Here is a 21,519-nt window from a genome sequence, read left to right on the forward strand (position 1 = left end):
CCGCACCACGCTTAATGAGGACCACCGATGACGCCCCAGTCCCCAGTCCCCAGTTAATAATAATGAAACGAATACCCGATTATGTTTTTAGTGGGAATAACGAGCCGAACTCTGAATGCGTATCCTAGCGGGCAGACAAAATGCATTAAACCCTCCGAGATGCAGCCAAAACAATAAGCGTGCATTGTGCCGGCAACACAGCTCCCAGATCACACACACACACACACACACACATTGGGTTACATATATATAGAGTATATAATATATGCATATATATATGTAAAGGGTAACTTAGTGTGTGTGCAGTTCGTTTTGGGATTTTGGGGTCATAGGCACGCGACGCTCCACAACACAGAGAGAGAGTCGAATGGACGGACGCGTTATCTTGATGCTGCTGCCTCGCTTGGAAAATGCATGCAACTGTGTATGGCGTCGCCCCATATATGTATGCATACGCACACACACACACTCACACATGCACACGCCCATACAGTCACAAAGTCATTGGCAGTGTATGCAAATGTGCAACGAACTACGCTATGCATGTGCTTTATATGTGTTGATTTTATTTTCAGTTGTTATAGTTGAAGTTGCTGTTGTTGTTGTTGTTGTTGTTGCTGTTGTTGTTGTTGTTGTTGCTGACCTCCGGCGGCACGCATTTCGTGTTCTTCTATTTGTGGACACGCAGCGAGTTGGGAATTCGTATTCGTATTTTGTTTGCCAGTATTTTCATTGCACATTAATAATTGTTAATAATGCATGTAGACTGACTGCAGTTGCAATTTGTTTCATAAATTGCACATTTTGCACCACGCGTCTTTAATAAACCATTTCCCCGTCAACAGCGATGGATTAATAAAGATATTAATTGAAGAAAATCGCATTACAAAATATTTACAAAAATTGCAATTTTATTTGCAATGAAAGAATTTTTTAATATATTTCATTTATTCGCCATATATACAAATCAGTATTGCAATACTTTATAAATTATTGTAAGTGAACAGCAGTGATATGATTAAAATGATTTCCCACTATATTCGCTATAAAGTTGAAGTAAATAATAAACAATAATTAATACGATAATCAACTCAAGACAATCACATTACAGAATATTTAAAGCATTACAAAAAATTGGAGTTTATTTTGATTGAAATTATTTCTCACCTTTCGTCATTTATTCGCTATAAAGCATAAAAAAAACATTCTTAATGCTTCTCATGATATTTTTCATTACAAGATTATAACATATAGTACAACTCAATATAAAATCATTTACAGAAAAATGATGATATAAACTAAAGATCATCACATACCAAAATATAAAAATAAATTTGTATGTGATTTTATTTTTATTAAACTTTTTTACACAATAGACTTTGCTTTCTAAAGTTAAAATAAATAGAGCAAACCTCTGAAACATTCTTATGGTATTATAAAATCACATAATACCTAAGGACTTAATAATGATAGAGTTAATGTGGTATTTAATTATGTATTAAAAACTGCAAAAACATTATGAAATTGACTCATCATACACTTAAAAACCCGCATAAGAGAAAAGTATTTGTACTCAGATTGAAATCTTTAAAAATGTTAAAACCATTTAACCAATTAATGGGGGAATTATGAGTAAATCTTTTGAATTGTTAATCATCGCCAACATTTGTTTTCTCCATTTGAAATATGGAATTATTTCGATGACTCTCTTCATTGTCTTTGCTGATGTCCAAAAAAAAGAAGATGTATGCATATATATTAATGAGTCCAGCTGATGCATGACATCTTTAATTAGTTGATCATTTTATAGCTTCCTGGTAGAGCTTCCCTGGACGATTCTCGGCCACTGTTTACTTTTATGGCACACTTGAAGCACATTTACAGCGTTTCACTTTAACAACAACAAACAATAAAAAGAAGCAAGAAGCAAGAGGGAAGAACAATAATAATTATAAATAAAGCCTCGCTTAATAGGCTTATGACAATTCTTGAGCGCCAGTTGAATGCACTAAGACCCCTCGTATAGATGGCTACAAATGATCGTATAATTTTTATAAGGCCACGCCAACTCCATATACGATAATGAGAAAGAGATGCACAGATGTCGTTCTCTATAACCAGAAAGAGAGAGAGAGAGAGAGCGAGAGAGAGTGACAAAGGGAAAAACACCGAGTGGGGGCACTTTGAAACAGATTAAATGTGCGGCTATTAATTAAGTGACGACGATTGCAAGTCAACTCATGTCGAGTCGAGTTAATTTAAGTTTAATACGAGCTCAGCTCGGGTGATTCAGTGCGTTTTTGTCTCTGTTTGAGTTAAATAAATCAAGTATCAGTTAAATGAAATTATAAATTACAATAAAATATTTCCGTTTCCATTGTTGACACTCAGTCCACATTGACGGAGAGAAGGAGAGATTTTTTGAATAAATTTACATTATTCAGCTGAAATAATTTGTCAATCCATGCACACTCAGGTGTATGACAAATTCACGCAACACTTATGGGAAATGTGCTAATGAGACAAACTGTTGGCAGTCAGGTCCGACTACGAGTACGCGAAGATTTGAAAGAGATAACCAAACGCAGTTATTTATCATCGTGACTCAATAAAGGAAAAAGAAATTTCATTGAGAGTTTGCTGGCATACAAATGTGTTTATCTAAATTTCCTTAGGCAACTTCATTTAACATTGTTAAGCAGAACTGTTTATATTAAAAATATTAAATTTAGTATATTTGGTATATTTAGTATATTTAAAGTTTTCAGTATATTTTGTTCCTCCTTGAAGATTGACTTACTGAAATATACCTTTGCAAATGTGTTTATCTAAATTTAGTATATTTGGTATATTTTGTATATTTACAGTTTTCAGTATTCCTCTTTGAAGATTGATTTTCTGAAATAATGTTTTTGTAAATATGTTTATCTAAATTCCCTTAAGCAACTTCATTTAACATTATTAAGCAGAACTGTTTATATTAAAAATATTAAATTTAGTATATTTAGTATATTTAAAGTTTTCAGTATATTTTGATCCTCTTTGAAGATTGACTTACTGAAATATACTTTTGCAAATGTATTTATCTAAATTCCCTTAAGAGACTTCATTTAAGATTGTTAAGCAGTACTGTTTGAAAATATAAAATTTAGTATATTTGATATATTTCAAGTTTTCAGTATATTTTGTTCCTCTTTGAAGATTGACTTACTGAAATATACTTTTGCAAATGTGTTTATCTAAATTCCCTTAAGCAACTTCATTTAACATTGATAAGCAGAACTGTTTATTGTAAATATATTAAATTTAGTATATTTGGTATATTTAGTATATTTCAAGTTTTCAATATATTTTGTTCTTGTTTGAAGATTAACTAACTGAAATATACTTTTGCAAATGTATTTATCTAAATTCCCTTAAGCAACTTCATCTAACATTGTTAAGCAGAACTGTTTATATTAAATATATTAAATTTAGTATATTTGGTATATTTAGTACATTTAAAGTTTTCGGTATATTTTGTTCCTCTTTGAAGATTGACTTACTGAAATATACTTTTGCAAATGTGTTTATCTAAATTTAGTATATTTGGTATATTTAGTATATTTAAAGTTTTCAATATATTTTGTTCTTGTTTGAAGATTAACTAACTGAAATATACTTTTTCAATTCCACTTAAGATTGAAAAGATTATAAAAATTGTAGATTGGGATACGTAATGTGGGATTCTGAAAAATAAGATTAAACGAAATATTTAGATTGAAGTAGAATGTAAGGATGTATAATCTGATGACTATGAAAAGGGGTTATTAAATTACTTTAATACTCAATAAAGAAAAAATCAATTTATAAAAAATTCGCTTTAGAAATTTCATTTAACATTTTAAAGTTGAGCTGTTTGTGGGAAAAATATTTAATTTAGTATTGTGTTTATTAAATATGTTTAGAGTTTTCAATTGGCGTAACAAATATTTATTTCTGTTTCAAGATCTTATGTGCATTTATAAAATTTCCTTTTGCAGTTCGATTTAATTTTGAAAAGATTATAAAAAATATAGATTGTAACAATTGGGACACATAATGTGGGAACTATGAACAAGTTTTTTAAATTCTTTTGAGAACACATAAGTATAAGAAGAAGAAGAGTTAAGAACCTGTTATTTTTATTCAGGGTATACATTTCTACAAATTTAAGAATATGCATATATCTAGGTTACATAATGTGGAATATATAATTTTTTTTTTTTATATATTCTTAAATTAATTTTTGCCAATCGAGTTTTAATATAATTTAAAATTAATTTTGTGGAATTCTTCAAATATACTGCTCTATTTGAAATTGAAAAAAAATATTGGGTAAAAGTAGACTTTGGTTTATTGCCCCATAGAGTATACGTTTTTTTCATAATTTAAACGACATAACAAATGTCGTCATATGAAAAAAGTTTATTAAATCCCTTTATGGAATTCCTTTGGTGTGATTCGCATACTAATTGCTGGGCAACCTGCAATTCTTGTCACCTGGTTAAAAGCATTTACAGCGGTCTATGCCAGACTTATGTTATATATGTATATAGTAAACATGTTGGCGCCCCTGTCGACGGAGCATGCAGTCTGTTGGCTGGGCCTTTTTATTAAATTTCGCTTTCAATACAAAATGCGACGCGTTTTCCATTTTCCATTTTCTATTTAGTTTTTTAATTGTGTCACGTAGAAAACTACATACGACCATTGAAAATCCTGCTGCTGCCTTTTTAGCTTTGGCACAAAATCTGGCCACACGAGAGTGTATAGTATAGTATGTTAGAGTGTATGGCACTCATGGAGTTTGTGTTCTTGCTTGCAGCATGCTGCATAAAAACGGTGCACATTGAAATGCAAGGAGCGGAAAAATGTTCAACACAGTCGCACAGGAACAAATAATGCCCAATTTGCATTGAGAATGGTATTCAGCGAATTTTTCGAATGGAAATCCGACCGACGGACGCGGCGCTACAAAATTTATGCACTAAAAAAATATTAAATAAAAAACGTAAACAAATTCTCGCGCTGTACAAAGAAACAAAAGAGAGAAAGCAAAGAGTACGTGTTGTGCACAGCTAATATGGCAGACTGGCAAGTAAATAGGAAGTATTTACTATATGTGCCAGATGGACGGTCAGAGGTTTTATATAAAACAAAATACGAAATACAAAACACAAAAGGAAACTTAATTAAAAGCTGATAAGAGCAATAAATGCAACACGCAGAAGCAAAAGCAGAAGCAGAAGGCGATAAGCAGGAGAAGGAGAGCGAAGCGAATTTCGATGCATTTTTCATTTGTTTTATGCGCCATTGATTGATTTTTTAATAGCATTAGAGGGTGCCACACGAAACGAACACACACACACACACATACACATACACACTCTGTAGCATTATCATCAGCCATCAGCGCCACCATCAGCAGTATCATCATCTGGCAGCCCTCGTGGCGTATGATTGATGCATCAAGCAAAGCAGCTACACTCAACCGCAGTTTGTTGTTGTTGCTGTTGTTGTTGTTGCCGTTGCATTTATGCATTTTGCGTATCCGCATTCATCATTATGGCTGCGTACTTAAATATGAGAAATTTGTTGTGCATACAAATTTTGACAGTCAATGTGCCATGCACATTAGCCATTTGCAGTTTCAGTTGCAGGTCCCCAAGTCTCTGGCCTCAGTCTGAGTGCCCTGCTCAAGTCCCGTCTCGGTTTCCTTTTCAGCCTTCCAATCCAGCCTTCGTCCATCGGTCATGTGCACAATTTTGGTTAGCAATGACAATGATTCATGCAGGAAGCGAGGCCAAGAGGGGTTTTGATACGGCAATTGTTGGGTGTGGCTGCGCCTACATAACATACATTGGATGGCAGCCATCGAGCCTCGGCACCTATGCAAAATATGTGGTTTCATTGCATCGAACACTTTTGTGTATACGTGTGTCTGTGTGTGTGTGTGTGTGTGAGTGTGTGTGCAACAATACGACGGGAAATTGTCGATGATAATGACATGTTGGCTAAAGGCAAGAGATTTAATAGCTGAAGGCAATGCAAACTGATAAATGCATGGAATAGAATAGTCGATAACGAATTAATCAATGAGAGAGTTGCATATTGAGTGCATTACTTGAGTGGATTAAAAAGTTGTGAAAAATGATTACACAGAGAGAACAAGAGTGAAGTTGGGTAATGTGTTGAAACAACAATTATCAATTTTTAAAAATCTTGTTTAAAATCGAAAAACTCAATTTTATTCTTTTTCTCATAGGAAAGAAGAGTATTATAGCTTTATCCCGACGAGAAATGTATGTAACAGGCAAAAGGAGACATTCTTGATCGTCGTCGATAGAGACGATATAGCCATGTATGTGGTTCCCAAATCTCAGACACTATAAGAGTAACAGATATAATTTTTTAAGACAGCATTTGTATGATAATGCGATCAAGTGAAATTTTAAAGCGTGAATTGAGAAGTTTGATACAGACGATAATTAACATAGTTATTACTGAAATCGGGTCTCAATTACTTTGACTGAAAATATGGTATATTTGGGCCTCTATGGTATATTTCGAATGTGGTACCTTATTGATTTACAAAATATTATCTTTGGAATGTTAAATCTATAAGTATTGGAGAATTGTTATCTTGATTTTTTAAGTTCAATTTCTTGAATTTATCACGTTTTTTAGTTGTGTAGTTATAATTCGCAACTATTGCTAAAAGTAACGCTTCCATTTTCAATACCAATTATTGATGTACAACTATGTAAATATCGCTAATTAACAACTGATCCATTTAGTTTTGGAAAACGTTTCCCGAGTGGTCGCTATATATAATATTCTCTATATGTATAATATTTACATACATAGATAGAAGGGCATTCAAATTTCGCTCTTCTCCTTCTCTCTCTCTCTCTCTCTCTCTGGAACATTTGCAGAAGAGAGAAAATCTTTTTAGCCACAAAAAATGCATTATTGAAATTGCACAATCGTTATTGTTATTGTGGGGTAAAAATTTTCGTTTTATCTAGAAGAAGGCGACAGACGGACTGGTGGCAAAAGTGGCAAAGGGAAACTCGAATCCTCACTGGACCCAACATTAGCAAAAAGATGCATAAAAGCGCTTTGCAGTATGCAAATTTTCTCAGTTGGCACTTTTTCTTGCTGGAATAGCTAATGGCAACATCAGCGGGAGTGTGTGTGAAGAATAAAAGTGCAATAAATTCTGGAGGGAACATAAATAAATATAAAGCGTGTAGAAAAAAAAGAAGCAAAAACAACAACAACGCACACAACAATTTGCTATAGAGCAACAACAATCGGGATGTAATGTGTAAAGCGTGCGGTGTTTGTTGTTGTTGTCGTTGTTGTTGTTGTTGCCACTGTTGCTGCTGTTCTTTATGCTGTATAAAGAATTATAAACAAAATGCAGAGCAATTGAATTTGACCCAGTTTCAAGACCCCAGCTCCAGCTCCAGCAACAAGGCATCGACATCAGCATCGAAATCAGTCTCAGCATCATCAGCTGCTGCTTGCTCGTTTTTTGTTTTTTTTGGTTTTGTTTTGTGCTTTTTTGTATTAATTATCACATTTCGGGTGCCTCTGATTGTAGCACCAGCCACAAACAAGAACAACGGCGACAAACCAATTTTTATTCGATTTATTTTCGGGGCGATGCAACGCGACACGCGAGCTAACGGGAGTCAGAGTGCCTGAGAGCGAAAGAGAGAGAGAGAGAGAACGGTCAACGAAATATTTGACGTTTGCCAAAAGGCAACCTCAAAAAGTCAGACTTGATTTTAATGATGCACATGCAACATCAGCCGCCGCAGTGCAAAATGCATCACTGGCCTTTTCCAATGAAATGCCGCAGCCACAGCATTCTTGCAATAAGTTGCCACAGCACACATCAATAACAACAACAACAACAACAACAACAACAACAACATCACCGTCAACAACAACGACAGCAACTCCGACACCGACAACGCCTTTTTGGGTCCGCTGTGGATGCAGCAAGTTTCCTTTTTAAGTGTCGCTTGCTGTCGTTGGCTTTGCCATCAATTATGCGGCATGTTGCCCAGCCTCAGCCTCAACCTCATCCTCAACTTCATCCTCATCGTCGTCCCCAGCGTCTTGAATCTCTGCCACAAGCTTCATCGTTGTTGTCCATGTGTTGCATGTGGCAGCTGGCAGCCAAAGAAGGTGCGCGCCAGCAAAAGACACATGAACAACAGCCAACACGTAGGTGTGTAGTCAGTTTGCAGTTTTCTGAGTGGCAGCCAAACCGTCAATGTTTTTATACTCAGCAGTTACCTAACGAAGTGGGGTATATTGACAGCACAGGAATTAAAAAGAAACCCAAGTCTAAAGCAGTAGAAGTCTTAATATTAGACCTATACCTACTTAAGGAAGAGCCAGCACCAATACACATTGTAAAATACATTAATACATATACATACGTAAAAATGTTGCTTCGCTGCACTGAACAAAATTAGGATTCTACTTCATATAACTCCTCACAACACTGTTGTCTTTGCTATGTCGAACATTCTTCTGTGAGCAATGAAAAGAACATGTGATTTCTATCAATGTAGATTTTTCGAAAACCCAACAACAAAATACATTCGGATTAGCAACGTAACGGTGAAGTCTTTGAAAGTGTTGTTGCTGAGAATTCGACGCATAGGCAGAGCATAAGACGGAATATGCAAAATTGTTTTTGTATTTTGCTTTGTCAAAGCAATGAGCAGCAAAAGTGTTTTTGTATTTTGCCTTGTTAATGTGAATGTGAAAGCAATACATGTAAAAATCATTACTTCTGTAAAACTTACTATCATATGAGTAGCGAGAGAAATGAGCTGGGCATCCCTGGATTTGTCTTAACTTAAATGTGCTTTAATTTCCTATGACGCATAAAGTATTTCCTAGCCCATCACACACATCTTTCAGTTTTTTGCAGTTCGCTGTTTACCTGTTTTGCTTTAATCATCTGCGGCAGCGCAACGTTGTCTGAATCACTTTTCACTTGGACACTCATTCTCATTCTCTCTCTCTCTCTTTTCCCTATAAGCTGTGCGGTTCAAAGTGCACAAATATTTGCCCACTCATAAATGCGTCTTTTGGGTTTTGCCGCTTGCGTCTTGGAAAAAAGGAACCCCAATCAGTTAACACACACTGACTGATCAGTGATCAGTGTGACTCGGCTTATTTCGCTTGGCCACAGACAGTAGTCATGCAAACTTGCCAAGAAACGGGTTTATTGGCCCGTTGTTATCAACGCTTTGCCATCTGAGCAGCACACTTTGCTGGCGCCTAAACAAAATCCAGCTCTATTAGCTGGTTGGCCAAATAGCACAGCAGGTTTCGAGTTTTTTATGCAACAGTCGACAATTCGCTGTGGAAAAGCGTTTTAAACACAGTTACGCATTAGGAAATTTGTGATCAGGGAGTTAAAAAGAGAGCTTAAAAGTTGAAGAAAGAATCTCAGTGCTCTGAAGATGATGTTTGCTACATTGCTGGAAAAGTTGAAATACCTGATTGTGTGAATTCTATAAAATCACTATTGGAATTACGAATGGTATTTCCTAATAAAATCATCGCAAAGGGAAAAGCCTTAAACGCCTTTTATTAAATTATTTAACTCGATAAGTTTTGTTCATATGGAACATTTCTTGAATGTTTTGAAAAGGTGAAAAAATTAAAACTTTAAATTAGAACCAAAAGAGAAAAGCAATCAGAAGAAAAAAAGAAAATTGTTATACATTTATTTTTATGTTATGAGCTGGATTTAAAAAGTCCTCTGTTTGTTAATGCCGCTCCCCAATGGAATGCGCTTTGCTGCTATGAGAATCCAATAAGCTTATTATGCTTAGATTTATAAAGCGAAATAAAAAAGTAAGCAGCAGTTTGTTTATTGGATTCTTTAGCTACTTGTACGATTCGCAATACTTTCTAACTAAACTGAGAGAGCACGCGCCCCTTGGATATGATTAACATTTCAAAGCGTTGGCCTTTCCGTAGATAAACTAGCTGAATATATGGGCAACTAAATTGAATTATTAAATAAATTGTGCTATAGCGCTAGTCTACTGAAGGCATCAGTAGTCACCGTTGGAAGCCTCGAGTCCCCCAAGAGGCGCGGCAACAGTTGTCCCATTCCCCTCTACCCCCAACCCGAGTTGCACAGTTGGTAGTCACGAGGTCTCAGCACTTGATGGCCATAAACACAACGCACAATATATCAATGACCATATCGGGTAGCTGCAGCTTAATGTGCGCCTGCAAATGGTATTAATGTCATAAGTTAAGACGAAACCTTTTATCCGAGCAACGTTCTTTGCTTGCCGTTGACATCGACTCGACATCGACATCGGCGTCGTTTACTCGGATTTCTACAGATGTAGAATTTGCATATAATTGGACCGAATGCCGGAATGGAATGAGATGACAGTCAGCTCAACTTGATTTCCACTGTCCGGAGACCGTAGCTTTGCAACCATATGGTGCATTTCAGTGAACGATTCTTAGCTTCAAATTCCGCGACCGGGGATCGGATGATTAAAGAGATGTTGTCAGTGATTTCAGTGTTTATTTAACTGTCATGCAAGTCATTGAACGCAAACTTTTGCCGCTTTGTTTTAATGAAAATCAAGAACAAGAACAAGAACATGAACAAGACCGAGAACAACATAATGGAAAAAATAAGTAAATAAATACGAGTAAAAATGAAAACAGAAATAATAAGAAAGAACCGTCAGCCAGATTGTTCATATACATAAATAATGATTTATTTGTTTATTGCAAAAGCGCAACAAAGCGGAGTTAATCAATTTTACTTGCCTTTAAGTGACCGACCGCATGGCCAGGAAAAACCTTGGACTGCAGTCTCGTTCGATTCATTTTATGCATGCCATTTTCCCATTTTCCTCCAACATTTTCTATTTCCTCATGTTGCACGGGGACACGCAGTCAGTAGCCTGGGAGCAGCTAGCCCAACAGCAACAGCTACTGCAAAAGCAAAAACAACAGCCAGCTGTGGGCCATGATGACTTGTTGCTTAGGTTAGAGTTGAGCGCGTGACACGCACGACCGCTGACGTGAGTTGTTCGTGATATTTATAGCAAAACAATTACTGCTATCGAATACGCTGATCTGTGAATCCATTAAGCTAATACATCGCTACTAGGATGGGCTTAGTTTTGTGAGTTTCGAGATTCCTAGGAAATGGTGACAATATTTAGTTGTATGTTGCATATTAGTTTCATATTAATATATGCTGGCACCATAAATAATATAGTAATAGAAAAAATAAATAAATAAATGTGTAATTATAAGGAAGTTCTTTGAGAAGAAGGCTAAGAATTTGATTTATTGTAAATGATTTTATAAATTTATATTTAATTTTATATGCATTTACAATAATAATTACATATGAATTTATTTAAGTTTTATTAAATAATAGTATTCTTATAAAATATAAAAGAAATTATAATTCAGATGTCATAACTCAATTAAATTTATTTATTATTTGACATTAACTAATTTAAGTGACATCAAATTTATCGTGATTAGTTTTTAGCATCTCTAGCTTAGTTTTTCTCATCCTTTCGCTTTTTCTCCCACTCTCTACCCCTCAAACTCTTTCTGTCTATGGCGCAAATTCGTTGCTGGCCAGTGCCAGAGTATCTCATCAGTTTCCCATAAACATTCAAACCGTTCAGCTTGGGGTAGACATACATACATACATATGTTCGAGTGCGAAGTTGGCGATATTGCAATTTACGTTCTGTGGTCTAATTAAAGTGCAAGTACAACAACTGAACTTGCGGCCAGGTTCGACTAGGCAAGACGAAGGGCCTCGGATCGAGTAGGAGAGTCATTGAACATTGCGTGTTCGTTATTTTGTGGTCAGTTCATTTGCTGTTGCTGGGCTTAAACTGCAGCTAAGCCCACAAGCCAAACACTGTTTTAATATACTAAATATACGGGGGCGTCTGACCCTTTTAATCGTAGTCTGTCCATGCAACCCATCTTCAGTCTCTCGGTCTCATTCTCGTACTCAGTCTGTGTAGAGTTGCCGTTGTCTTTTGCCCGGCTTCATTTTTCTCGCATCCCACATTAATCAATGTTGATTTCAATTAATTTAACCATCTCTTCACTTGCCAGTCATTGTGGCCAGGCGTCCTGCCACTGCCTTTTTATTAAACCAATAATACAGAAAGAAAAAAAAAAAAACTAAGCAAACTGAAAGAAAAGAAAAGAAAAGAAAACATGGACGTAGAGAGAAGCTCCTACAATGTGGGTTGATGACGTACGCCCATCATTCAGTTGGTGTCTATGCGCGTCTTTTATTAAAATTTGCAGTCTATAAATTTCCAAGAGGTGTTACCTTGGGTTAGGCCACAGATTGGCGGACAGAGGGAGTCAGCTGAAGGGACTTGCACAACATGTGCTTAGAGCGTAGTTGTGGCACACATGTTTCCTCAGTTGTGTATACGTATTTTATGGCTTTATAGGTCGGCAACGGATATCCGTTGAAATTGAAATTATATGTGACTAGAAATAGAAATTATAGACGCATAAATTAGACAAAGAGTTGTTACATCGAACTTCATTTGCCATCGCAGGCAAAGTTTCGAAAAAAAATATTGAAGTAAAGTTAAGTTTCGTTCTTTAAAAATAATGCCTTTATATACTAATGGATGTACAAGTTTCTAAGCGGCAAATACTCATAAAATATTGAAGTGCTCTTTATTTATATTTTCCCTATATCAAGGAATAAATTCCTTGAGATACGTTTTTATGCCTGCTGTAATATGTTAAATATAAATATATTCATGCTAAATAGAGTTGTAAGATTTAATTTGTAATTTAAGTTATACCATTAAATCCAACATATTTAAAATATACTGAAATTAACTAAATTCAAAACATACAAAATATAGAAATTTTCTTTAGAAATTCTTCGATATATGTTTTTGTTTTGCTTACCTTGGAAGAGGATTATTATATAGAAAGGTGAATATTAGAATAAATTATACTAATCAAGTCCAAACTTAAAAAAAAAAAAAGAATAATACGGGATATACTTGTTTGGGCTTTACAAACAAATTACAAATTACAAATGATTAAAAAATATTGAAGTTATTTTATTTCCTCGATTTATTTGTTATGCTTGTCTCCAAGTGGATTATTAAATAAATAAAAAGATGGATGAATATTAGGCAGATAAGATCGAGAGAGTTGTAAGAATGGCTTTAAAACTAAAGCAATCCTATCCAATCCAAAGTATTTAAAATATATTGATATACTGAAGAAACATATCTCGATATACTTGATAAAAGTATTACAATTTTCTAAGTTGAGCCAGCAGGATGCAAATTATTAGAAAACTATTGAAGTTTTCTTTTTTACTCGATTCACTTGTTATGCTTGCCTCCTAAGTGGATTATCTTTTATCTGCTCAAGAGTGTTCGCTCACGTTTATTGTTAGTTATCAGGACAAATGCCAGATGCAAGGCCATTATCATTTGTCATGCTTGAGAACAGCAAGGAGAGTGCATATTCGAGTTTCTCAATCGAGTTTTTGAAACATCTCATTCAATGCAGGAGCAGACATCAGTGAGCATTTTTTATGTTTGCAACGAACCACAGAAGCAATGTGACCATTATATGATTGAGTTATGTTTTGTTGTCCCTGCGGCGCTGCTAACACGTAAAATTCCATCGACTGCTTGCCTCCTCCTTCCTCCTTCCTCTGCTCCTGCCCCCCGTTCTATTTGGAACGGAATACCTCTAGTTGCATATGGAGACCATAAATTTTGTGGCAGGGAAAACCTGTTGTTGTGTGGGGCCAGGCGAGCATATCATGGCCATATCCTGTCAATTTGCCCCCAACTGCAACCCCTTCCGCATCCTTCTTGCCACATGCTGCAACTGCTTGTGTGGCTGCTGCATTTTCGTTTTTTGCGCATTTCTCACAATTTGTTGCGCCTCGGTTCGGTGTGTGTGTGTGTGTGAAGCGAATGGTTTCGGTTCGAGTTTGGCATTTGACTTGACTGAAGTTGGCAGGCAAACTACTGAAGAGGAAGAGGAGCAGGAGAAGGCTTGTTGCCAAGCTAAGCCAAGCCAAGGACAATGTGTCGCCTCTAGATAGGATTCAGGCATCTGGTTAGCGTTTGAGTTAGATGCGCTCGTTTGTTGCAGTTGCTTGTCATTTTTATAGGTTTGTTTGCGGCTTGCTCTCCGGTGGTGGATGTGTGGATGTTGTTAGTGCAACCCTTATTGGTTATTGGTCTCCAGTCTCCCTTTATTAGTTGCCGCCTGTCGTCGCCTCTGTTGCGCTTGCCAAGAATTATGGCCGTCAATGGCCAATGGGCCATTGCAGCCTCATTCCGACAGCGAAAACAATTTGATTTGTTTGTCTCCTCCACCTCCCACCTCCCACCTCCCTCCACCTCTTCGCTTGAGCGACAGTTGATTAAAACATACATGTGCACCGCCCACACAGATGCAGCTATTTGTCCAAGTAATTGAGTTAAGTGACGCACTGAGCCCTTTCATTTATTGTTATCGCTACTGCTGTTGTTGTTGCTATTGCTGTAATTGTTATTGTTGCTATCCATTCATAATTATAATCCAATAAAATAATAAACATATCGCATCGTTCAATTTACTTTCACACACTTTCGTTTCCACTTTGCTGCAGAACTTTTTGTCACGCAAACTTAACTAAATTAAGCTAAACATTTATAGCCAAAACTCCTCCCCACGCTTGCAATTACTTGGATACCCATTAATTGTGCACAGCCAATGGGGTATATTAAAAGTAAGAGTTTGAAAGATATTAGACAGCTCTTTAAAAGTTAATTGAATAACTTTCTGTAGTTATATATATTCATTCTTTTGTAATAAATTTCATAATAAATATTGGGTATTCTCTCGTCCATTTCAATTTACTTTAATCCATTGCTTATATTGGATTCGTTATTGGTTTCTGTGCTCGTGGTTGTTATTATTATTATTATTTTCTGTATCATGATTTTGTTTACACGCCAAATGCTCACGTAGCACGTCGCACTTTTTACTATTTTTTTTCTATTTTGCTTCTTCTTTCACTACTCACCTGCTTTTTTTCTATTTACTTTTGTTTTGTCGCTTTTCTATTAGAGTGAAACCTGGCTTGACCACGTACGACATGCTGCACTGTGTTGGGGGCAATCCCCCCGCCTCAACCCCCGCAGCCATTTTTCGATTTTCAAACACGTAGTGCCAGCAAATTTCCCATTAAAAACGCAAAAGGCCAATGCATAAATGATTGATCCCTCTTCTGTCCTCTGTCCTCTACCCTCTTCCCTCTGCCCCGATTCCTGTACTTTGTACACTGTTCACGGCTTTTAGCCGTCGAAATGGGAACTGAAGTAAAGTAACGTGACGCTTTTGCGAGCCTTGCGAGCTGCAATTCATTCACTTACTCACTCATTCACACACTCATACTCACACTCACTCGTTTGATTCATTCATGCCACTATCAACAACTATTGTAGTTTATTATCGACAACGTCGACGTCAATACTGGCGTCACAGCGTGTGGTCATAAAAACATCGCTTGTCATCGTATATACACAATCCTCATCTCCATCTCCATATACATCTGCATCGGCAGTGTCCGTATCTGTATCCGTATTTGTATCTCTGACTGGGCTCGTGTTGCGTATCCTTGACACTCCTTGTTTAAGTCAAATTTATGGCCAAGCATTCGATTAACCAAATTGACTAACCTTTTATGCCGCTCTCTCGCGAAGCCGCTTCCTCGACTTTAGACTGGTGTTGGGTATTGATAAGTTGGCCAATAAACATCTTTTTCCGCTTCAACATTTCAACAAGCGAAATTCAAAATATTAGTATGTGGTTTTGAAACAACAGTAACAAGTAAGAAAGTTACAGTCGAGTGTGCTCGACTATGAGATACCCGCTATCCACTTTTAATAAAGGCAAAATATTGCGGTATCATTTTCAAAATATACCGAAAATACTACAAAAATACTAAAAATATACCAAATGGTATGTTTGGTATATCGATATAGTACACCATTAAAAATATACCATAAACGGCACAATGTGCCAGATTGTCGGCCAAAGCGACTCAGACCCCTAGTAAGTAGGCGTTTTTGCCCATACAAAAGTTTTTCTTTAATAACTTCCACAATTTTTATCATAACTACTATAGTAATTATTGTATATACCAAAATTCGTAACTCTAGCTTTAAAATTACGCTTGTTATTATTTTGATTTGGGGGGGCGGAAGTGGGCGTGGCAAAAATTTGAAACAAACTTGACCTGCGTGCAAACATAACAAATGCTGTCGAAAAAAAATTATAGCTCTATCTCTTATAGTGTCTGAGATCCAGTGTTTCATACGGACGGACGGACAGACGGACAGACAGGCGGACAACGCCATATCGTCTCGGCTGTTGACGCTGATCAAAAATATATATACTTTATAGGGTCGGAGATGCCTCCTTCTACCTGTTACATACATTTCCTGCCGGCACAAAGTTATAATACCCTTCTACCCTATGGGTAGCGGGTGTAAAAAAGGTGCATCTACAAGTGAAATTGAAATTAAATTCGAGTGTTTACCCGGTATAAAGTCTTTCATTAAATTACCTACAATGTTGATAAAAGTATAATTATTTCTTTTCTTATCTATTTATCAAATGAAACGAAACGAATGACAAGCGTAGATTTAAAGCTAATAGTGTGTGTTAATAACTACAGTCTGTGTGATTCATAAAGCTTTGGTTGCAATAGTTTAACGTAAAACTTATTGAAGAAATAATTTTGTATCAAAATACAATAGAAGATTTGGTATTATATGGTATATTTTGAATGTTGTACTGTATAGACCAACGAAATATATCTTTTGGCATTATTCAGTATGTTTTCGGTATATTAACTTGGCATATTTTACCATAAAATGTTTTGTTTTTCATTGAAATAGGAAGTGGGTCTCACAGTTTAGCGTACTCAGCTTTCCTACTTGTGTTGTTTTAAATTAAATTAATGACAAATTTGACGCTTTAGCTGATTATGAATTCGAAGCAAACACTATTTTAATAGTTGCACTTATACGGTAATGTAATGCTTTACAACTTATTAGTTCGATAAACTCTTTCTTTATGGTTAGGTTCTTCACTCTTTGCTGCCTTTCTCTTTAACGTCTCTTTCTTTCTTTCTTTTCCCGAACTCAATGGACAAACTTTTGAGTTTATAAAAATGAATCAAGCGTCGCGTCGCTAGGGTCTCAAACAACACAGACACACAGTTTCCGTTTGCCGTTGTCCGATTTCTCAGTTAAGAAACTTGTACATATTTTAATTGATATTGTTTGCATGTATATTGCATGTTGCTGCCTCTGCTGCTGCTGTTCTGTAGGTGGCCAATGGCTATGGTAGTTATAGTCGGTTCCCCTGACTGGAGACGTTATATGAATTTCAATGTGCCATTGTATGTGATTGTGCGCGGGTTTTCTTCGTCAACCGAGTCGTGGAGTTACGGCAAACGTAACACAAAAGCAGCGTAACGTTAACGTAACCGAATGACGCCAACGTCGACGCTGACGCTGACGCTGAACGATGAAGCTGAAGCTCGAACTGCAGCTGAAGCTGAAGCTGATCCTGATGGCTGACGTGTTGCAACAACGTGACAACTTTTATGACTATGACGCACTTTGTGACCAACTGCCGCCATTGACATTTCTTCCTGTTTTTCTCACTTCTTTTTGTTGCTATTGTTGTTGTTGCTGACAACAAGTTTTCCGTTCTGTTGCACTTCCATTGCTATAAGGGCTATGCAGTTATATAAAAAAGAAGGGAAAACATGCTTTAAAGTCATGAAAGGAATGAATGCAAAGAAGCGTAAGTCATGTGGCATGTAACCAAGGCCACTGCTTCACCCAAAAGACGAAGACTATTTTATAGTCAAAGACATCTACACCATGCCAATTTAACTGGGATATAGACGAGGGCACATGCTGGTTATATATTGGTCTCAAATGTGATTCTGTTTCGCTATTTCAATATTATTTCTTTACTATCAAAATCTGTAGAAAAAGTTTAACAACTTTTGATGTAAAAGGTTTTTTAATATTAAACTAGAACGATAAAAAAAGTAGATATTTTTCTTATATTTCGTATAGAAAAGGAAATATTAAACTTATTTTACGTTTCTACAAAATATGATAAACTTTACTATACTTAAGTATACGTATACTTAATTAACGACTTTTGTATATAGAATTTTCAAAATATATACCATAGACAACAAAATATACTAAATCACAAGCCACAAATGAAAACCAAAATTCCTATTACATACAATAATTTTAATGCACTTCGTTATTTGTATTAACTTATGAGCTGCTACCTCTCATTATGAATGTTAAAGACTTGCTAATATTTTTATGACACGATTGCTAATTAACCATAAAATATAAAATAAATGAGCCAAAGGTAATTAACAATTAACTTAATCACTTAATATTGTTAACACATTCTTTACCTGTTTTAATTCTCATTGACATTTGGCTAAATATTCTTGGAAGAAGTCTGGCGACTTTTGTTGTCTCTCTTTTCTGTAAATCCACGTATTTGTCTTCTAGTTTTATATGCTTTACACGATCTAGTCAGTCGCACCATTCATCAATCGATTCCCCAATAAATTCAGCTAATCGTCACACATCACGTTCTTAACGTATTGCCAATGAAATCTAAACTTGTTAACATTATTTTCGTGTCGAAGAATTTTTGTGAATCGACTTTACTTGGCTCTGATTTCAATGGTGAAAATGTTAATTTTTGCTATTTCGCTTTTGTACCCCATTTTTTTTTTATCCTTTTGTGGTGAATTTTGGGTACAAGTTGACAACAATAAAGTGAGCCAAATATTGAAATTTTTCCAAGTTGTTTTCATGTTGTTTTTCACATGTTTTCAATGGGTTGCGTGTGTGTGTGTGTGTGGGCGAAGAGGCGTGGCATGGAGTGTGTGACAATTTTCTCACATATCCGAAATGAAAGAGAAAATTTAATTTGCAGGTCACGTAATTTGCTGGTGTGTGTGTCACTGTATATCTGTGTGTGTGTGCCACGCCTCCGCTCCCTTTTCTACATGCGTATGTGTTAGTAAATAAATTTGTCCGGTTGCTGAGCGTGTGTTCGTTTGTTACATGTAAAAATATGCAAATCCAGTCAACACATATGGCCAGAAGTCTGTTTTGTCGTCGTCGTCGTTGATGTCGATGTCGCACACTTTACAGTTATGACTGTTTATTTGGTTGCGGGTCATGCCCCAAAAAAACAAAAACAAAAAAAACACCCGCAAAAATAAAAATATGCCCATCGATTGTGACCAGACTCTGGTTGAGGCTGAAACTGAAAAAAAAGGCCCGATGCATACTCTGGATAGAATACCCTGTTGCTTGTTTTGAGCGAATAGTATATGTAGTGCTTGCCTATTAGCATAACTTTGAATATACAAGGGATTTTGAAAAATACACAAATGTATATATTTCACATTTTCTGTTGAAACTACAAAACTAAATGAAGCCCTAAATAAATTGAATACCTATCTTATTTTGACCAGTTATAATGATTCCCAGTTATAATGAATCCATGATCCACTTTATTTCTTTAGCTTATTACTCAAACATTTTTCGATATTTTGTAAGTAATGGAATTAGGGTCTAATATTTAATGGAATACATTCAGCTCTAACTTAAAAGGCACAAGTCCTTAACTTTAAAGGACTATCTACTTTTTTGTGGCATACTTTTTGGCTTATTAATGTAACGTTAAACTTTGGTGTTGTTGTTGCGGCTGTTTCTGCTGTTGTTGCTGTTGCTGTGACTGTTGCTTTTATCATTAACTTTATGCATAAAGTTTTTTATGCTGGCATCATTTGCCGACGCGCCTACATTAAGCCAACAAATAGTTTTGGGCTAACAACAAACTGGCAGCCATTTCAGTTGGCACACTTCCCTAATGCATCTGTGTTTGCTTTGCTTATGGGCCACACTCTGCATCCCCTGCATCGTTTTTATTTTCGGCTCTTTTTCTACTTACTTACAAATATTTCCATCTTTGCTTTCCACTTGCAGCACAATTACCTCATGCAGTTTGATTATCTGCCCAAGTCAGACCTGGAAACTGGCGCTCTGCGCTCCGAGGAGCAGCTGATAGATGCAATACGTAATCTCCAGGTAGGTGCTGCCAACCAGATGCTGCTACTCTCTGCCACATGTATTATGCACAATTTCACAACTAACATTTTGTTATTTCCTCTTGCCGATGCCGATGCCGATGCTGTTGCTGTTGCTGCCTGTCAGGCTTTTGGCAACATTCCAGTTACGGGCAAAATCGACCCGGCTACGACCAAGCTGATACAACAGCCCCGCTGCGGTGTGGGTGACAATAAGCATGCGTATAATTTCTCACCGGATAATCTGGATCATGGCAATGGACGTAGCTTTAGCTCACGTGTGCGTCGCTATGTTCTACAGGGAGCCAAATGGGATAAAACAGATTTAACATGGAGGTGAGTTTACCCAACAAAATGATATTTTAGAAAATTAAGACAAATTTTGTAGGTAATGAAATAATGAAATAATATGGTATACAGACACTATGAAAGTTACACAACTCTAAAATTTCAAAATATTTATTGTTTTAGTATAATGATTTGCCAAATACAGCATTCAGTATGTTTTCTTAATATATATTAATTTGGTATAATTTCAAAATATTCATTATTTTAGTATATTGATATGCCAAACACAGCATTCAGTATGTTTTCTTAATATATATTAATTTGGTATAATTTCAAAATATTCATTATTTTAGTATATTGAAATGCCAAATACAGCATTCAGTATGTTTTCTTAATATATATTAATTTGGTATAATTTCAAAATATTCATTATTTTAGTATATTGATATGCCAAACACAGCATTCAGTATGTTTTCTTAATATATATTAATTTGGTATAATTTCAAAATATTCATTATTTTAGTATATTGAAATGCCAAATACAGCATTCAGTATGTTTTCTTATATTTGGTATATTTTAAGAATAATACCGCACTGTTTTGCTTTTATTGAATATGGGTAGCAGGAATTTCATAGTCGAGCACACTCGACTTTTACTTTCTTACTTGTTCTTTTTAAATTACAGATTTTGTTAATACTGTTGTTAATAATAAAGTAAAACATTTAAATTAGACAAAAGAAATCAAGTTCATTGATATTATTAATCAAAATTTATCTATCACTGTATCCACTTTTGCAGTTCACTCATTCTATATTTTGAACTTAAAAAGTTTCTTAATATTTTTGTTTTTATAAGACAACTTTTGAATTTGTCGTGCCATTAATATGTATTTGCTGTCAAAATAATTGGCTTAAAGCTTGGCCAACCTTTGGTGTTAATCGACTGTTTGATA

The 21,519-nt window shown here is 35.7% G+C and overlaps 1 protein-coding gene across 1 annotated transcript in view; it reads left to right on the plus strand.

Annotated features, from left to right (window-relative positions):
- Nucleotides 1-21,519, plus strand: part of LOC132789586 (matrix metalloproteinase-2) — a 95,804-nt gene that overhangs the window by 4,828 nt on the left and 69,457 nt on the right. Inside the window, 2 exon segments of the mRNA XM_060797687.1 lie at nt 20,178-20,279; nt 20,406-20,614. Of these exon segments, the coding sequence (XP_060653670.1) occupies nt 20,178-20,279; nt 20,406-20,614 (311 nt within the window).

The sequence above is a fragment of the Drosophila nasuta genome, chromosome 3 (genome assembly GCF_023558535.2).
Source record: "Drosophila nasuta strain 15112-1781.00 chromosome 3, ASM2355853v1, whole genome shotgun sequence".
Taxonomy (NCBI): domain Eukaryota; kingdom Metazoa; phylum Arthropoda; class Insecta; order Diptera; family Drosophilidae; genus Drosophila; species Drosophila nasuta.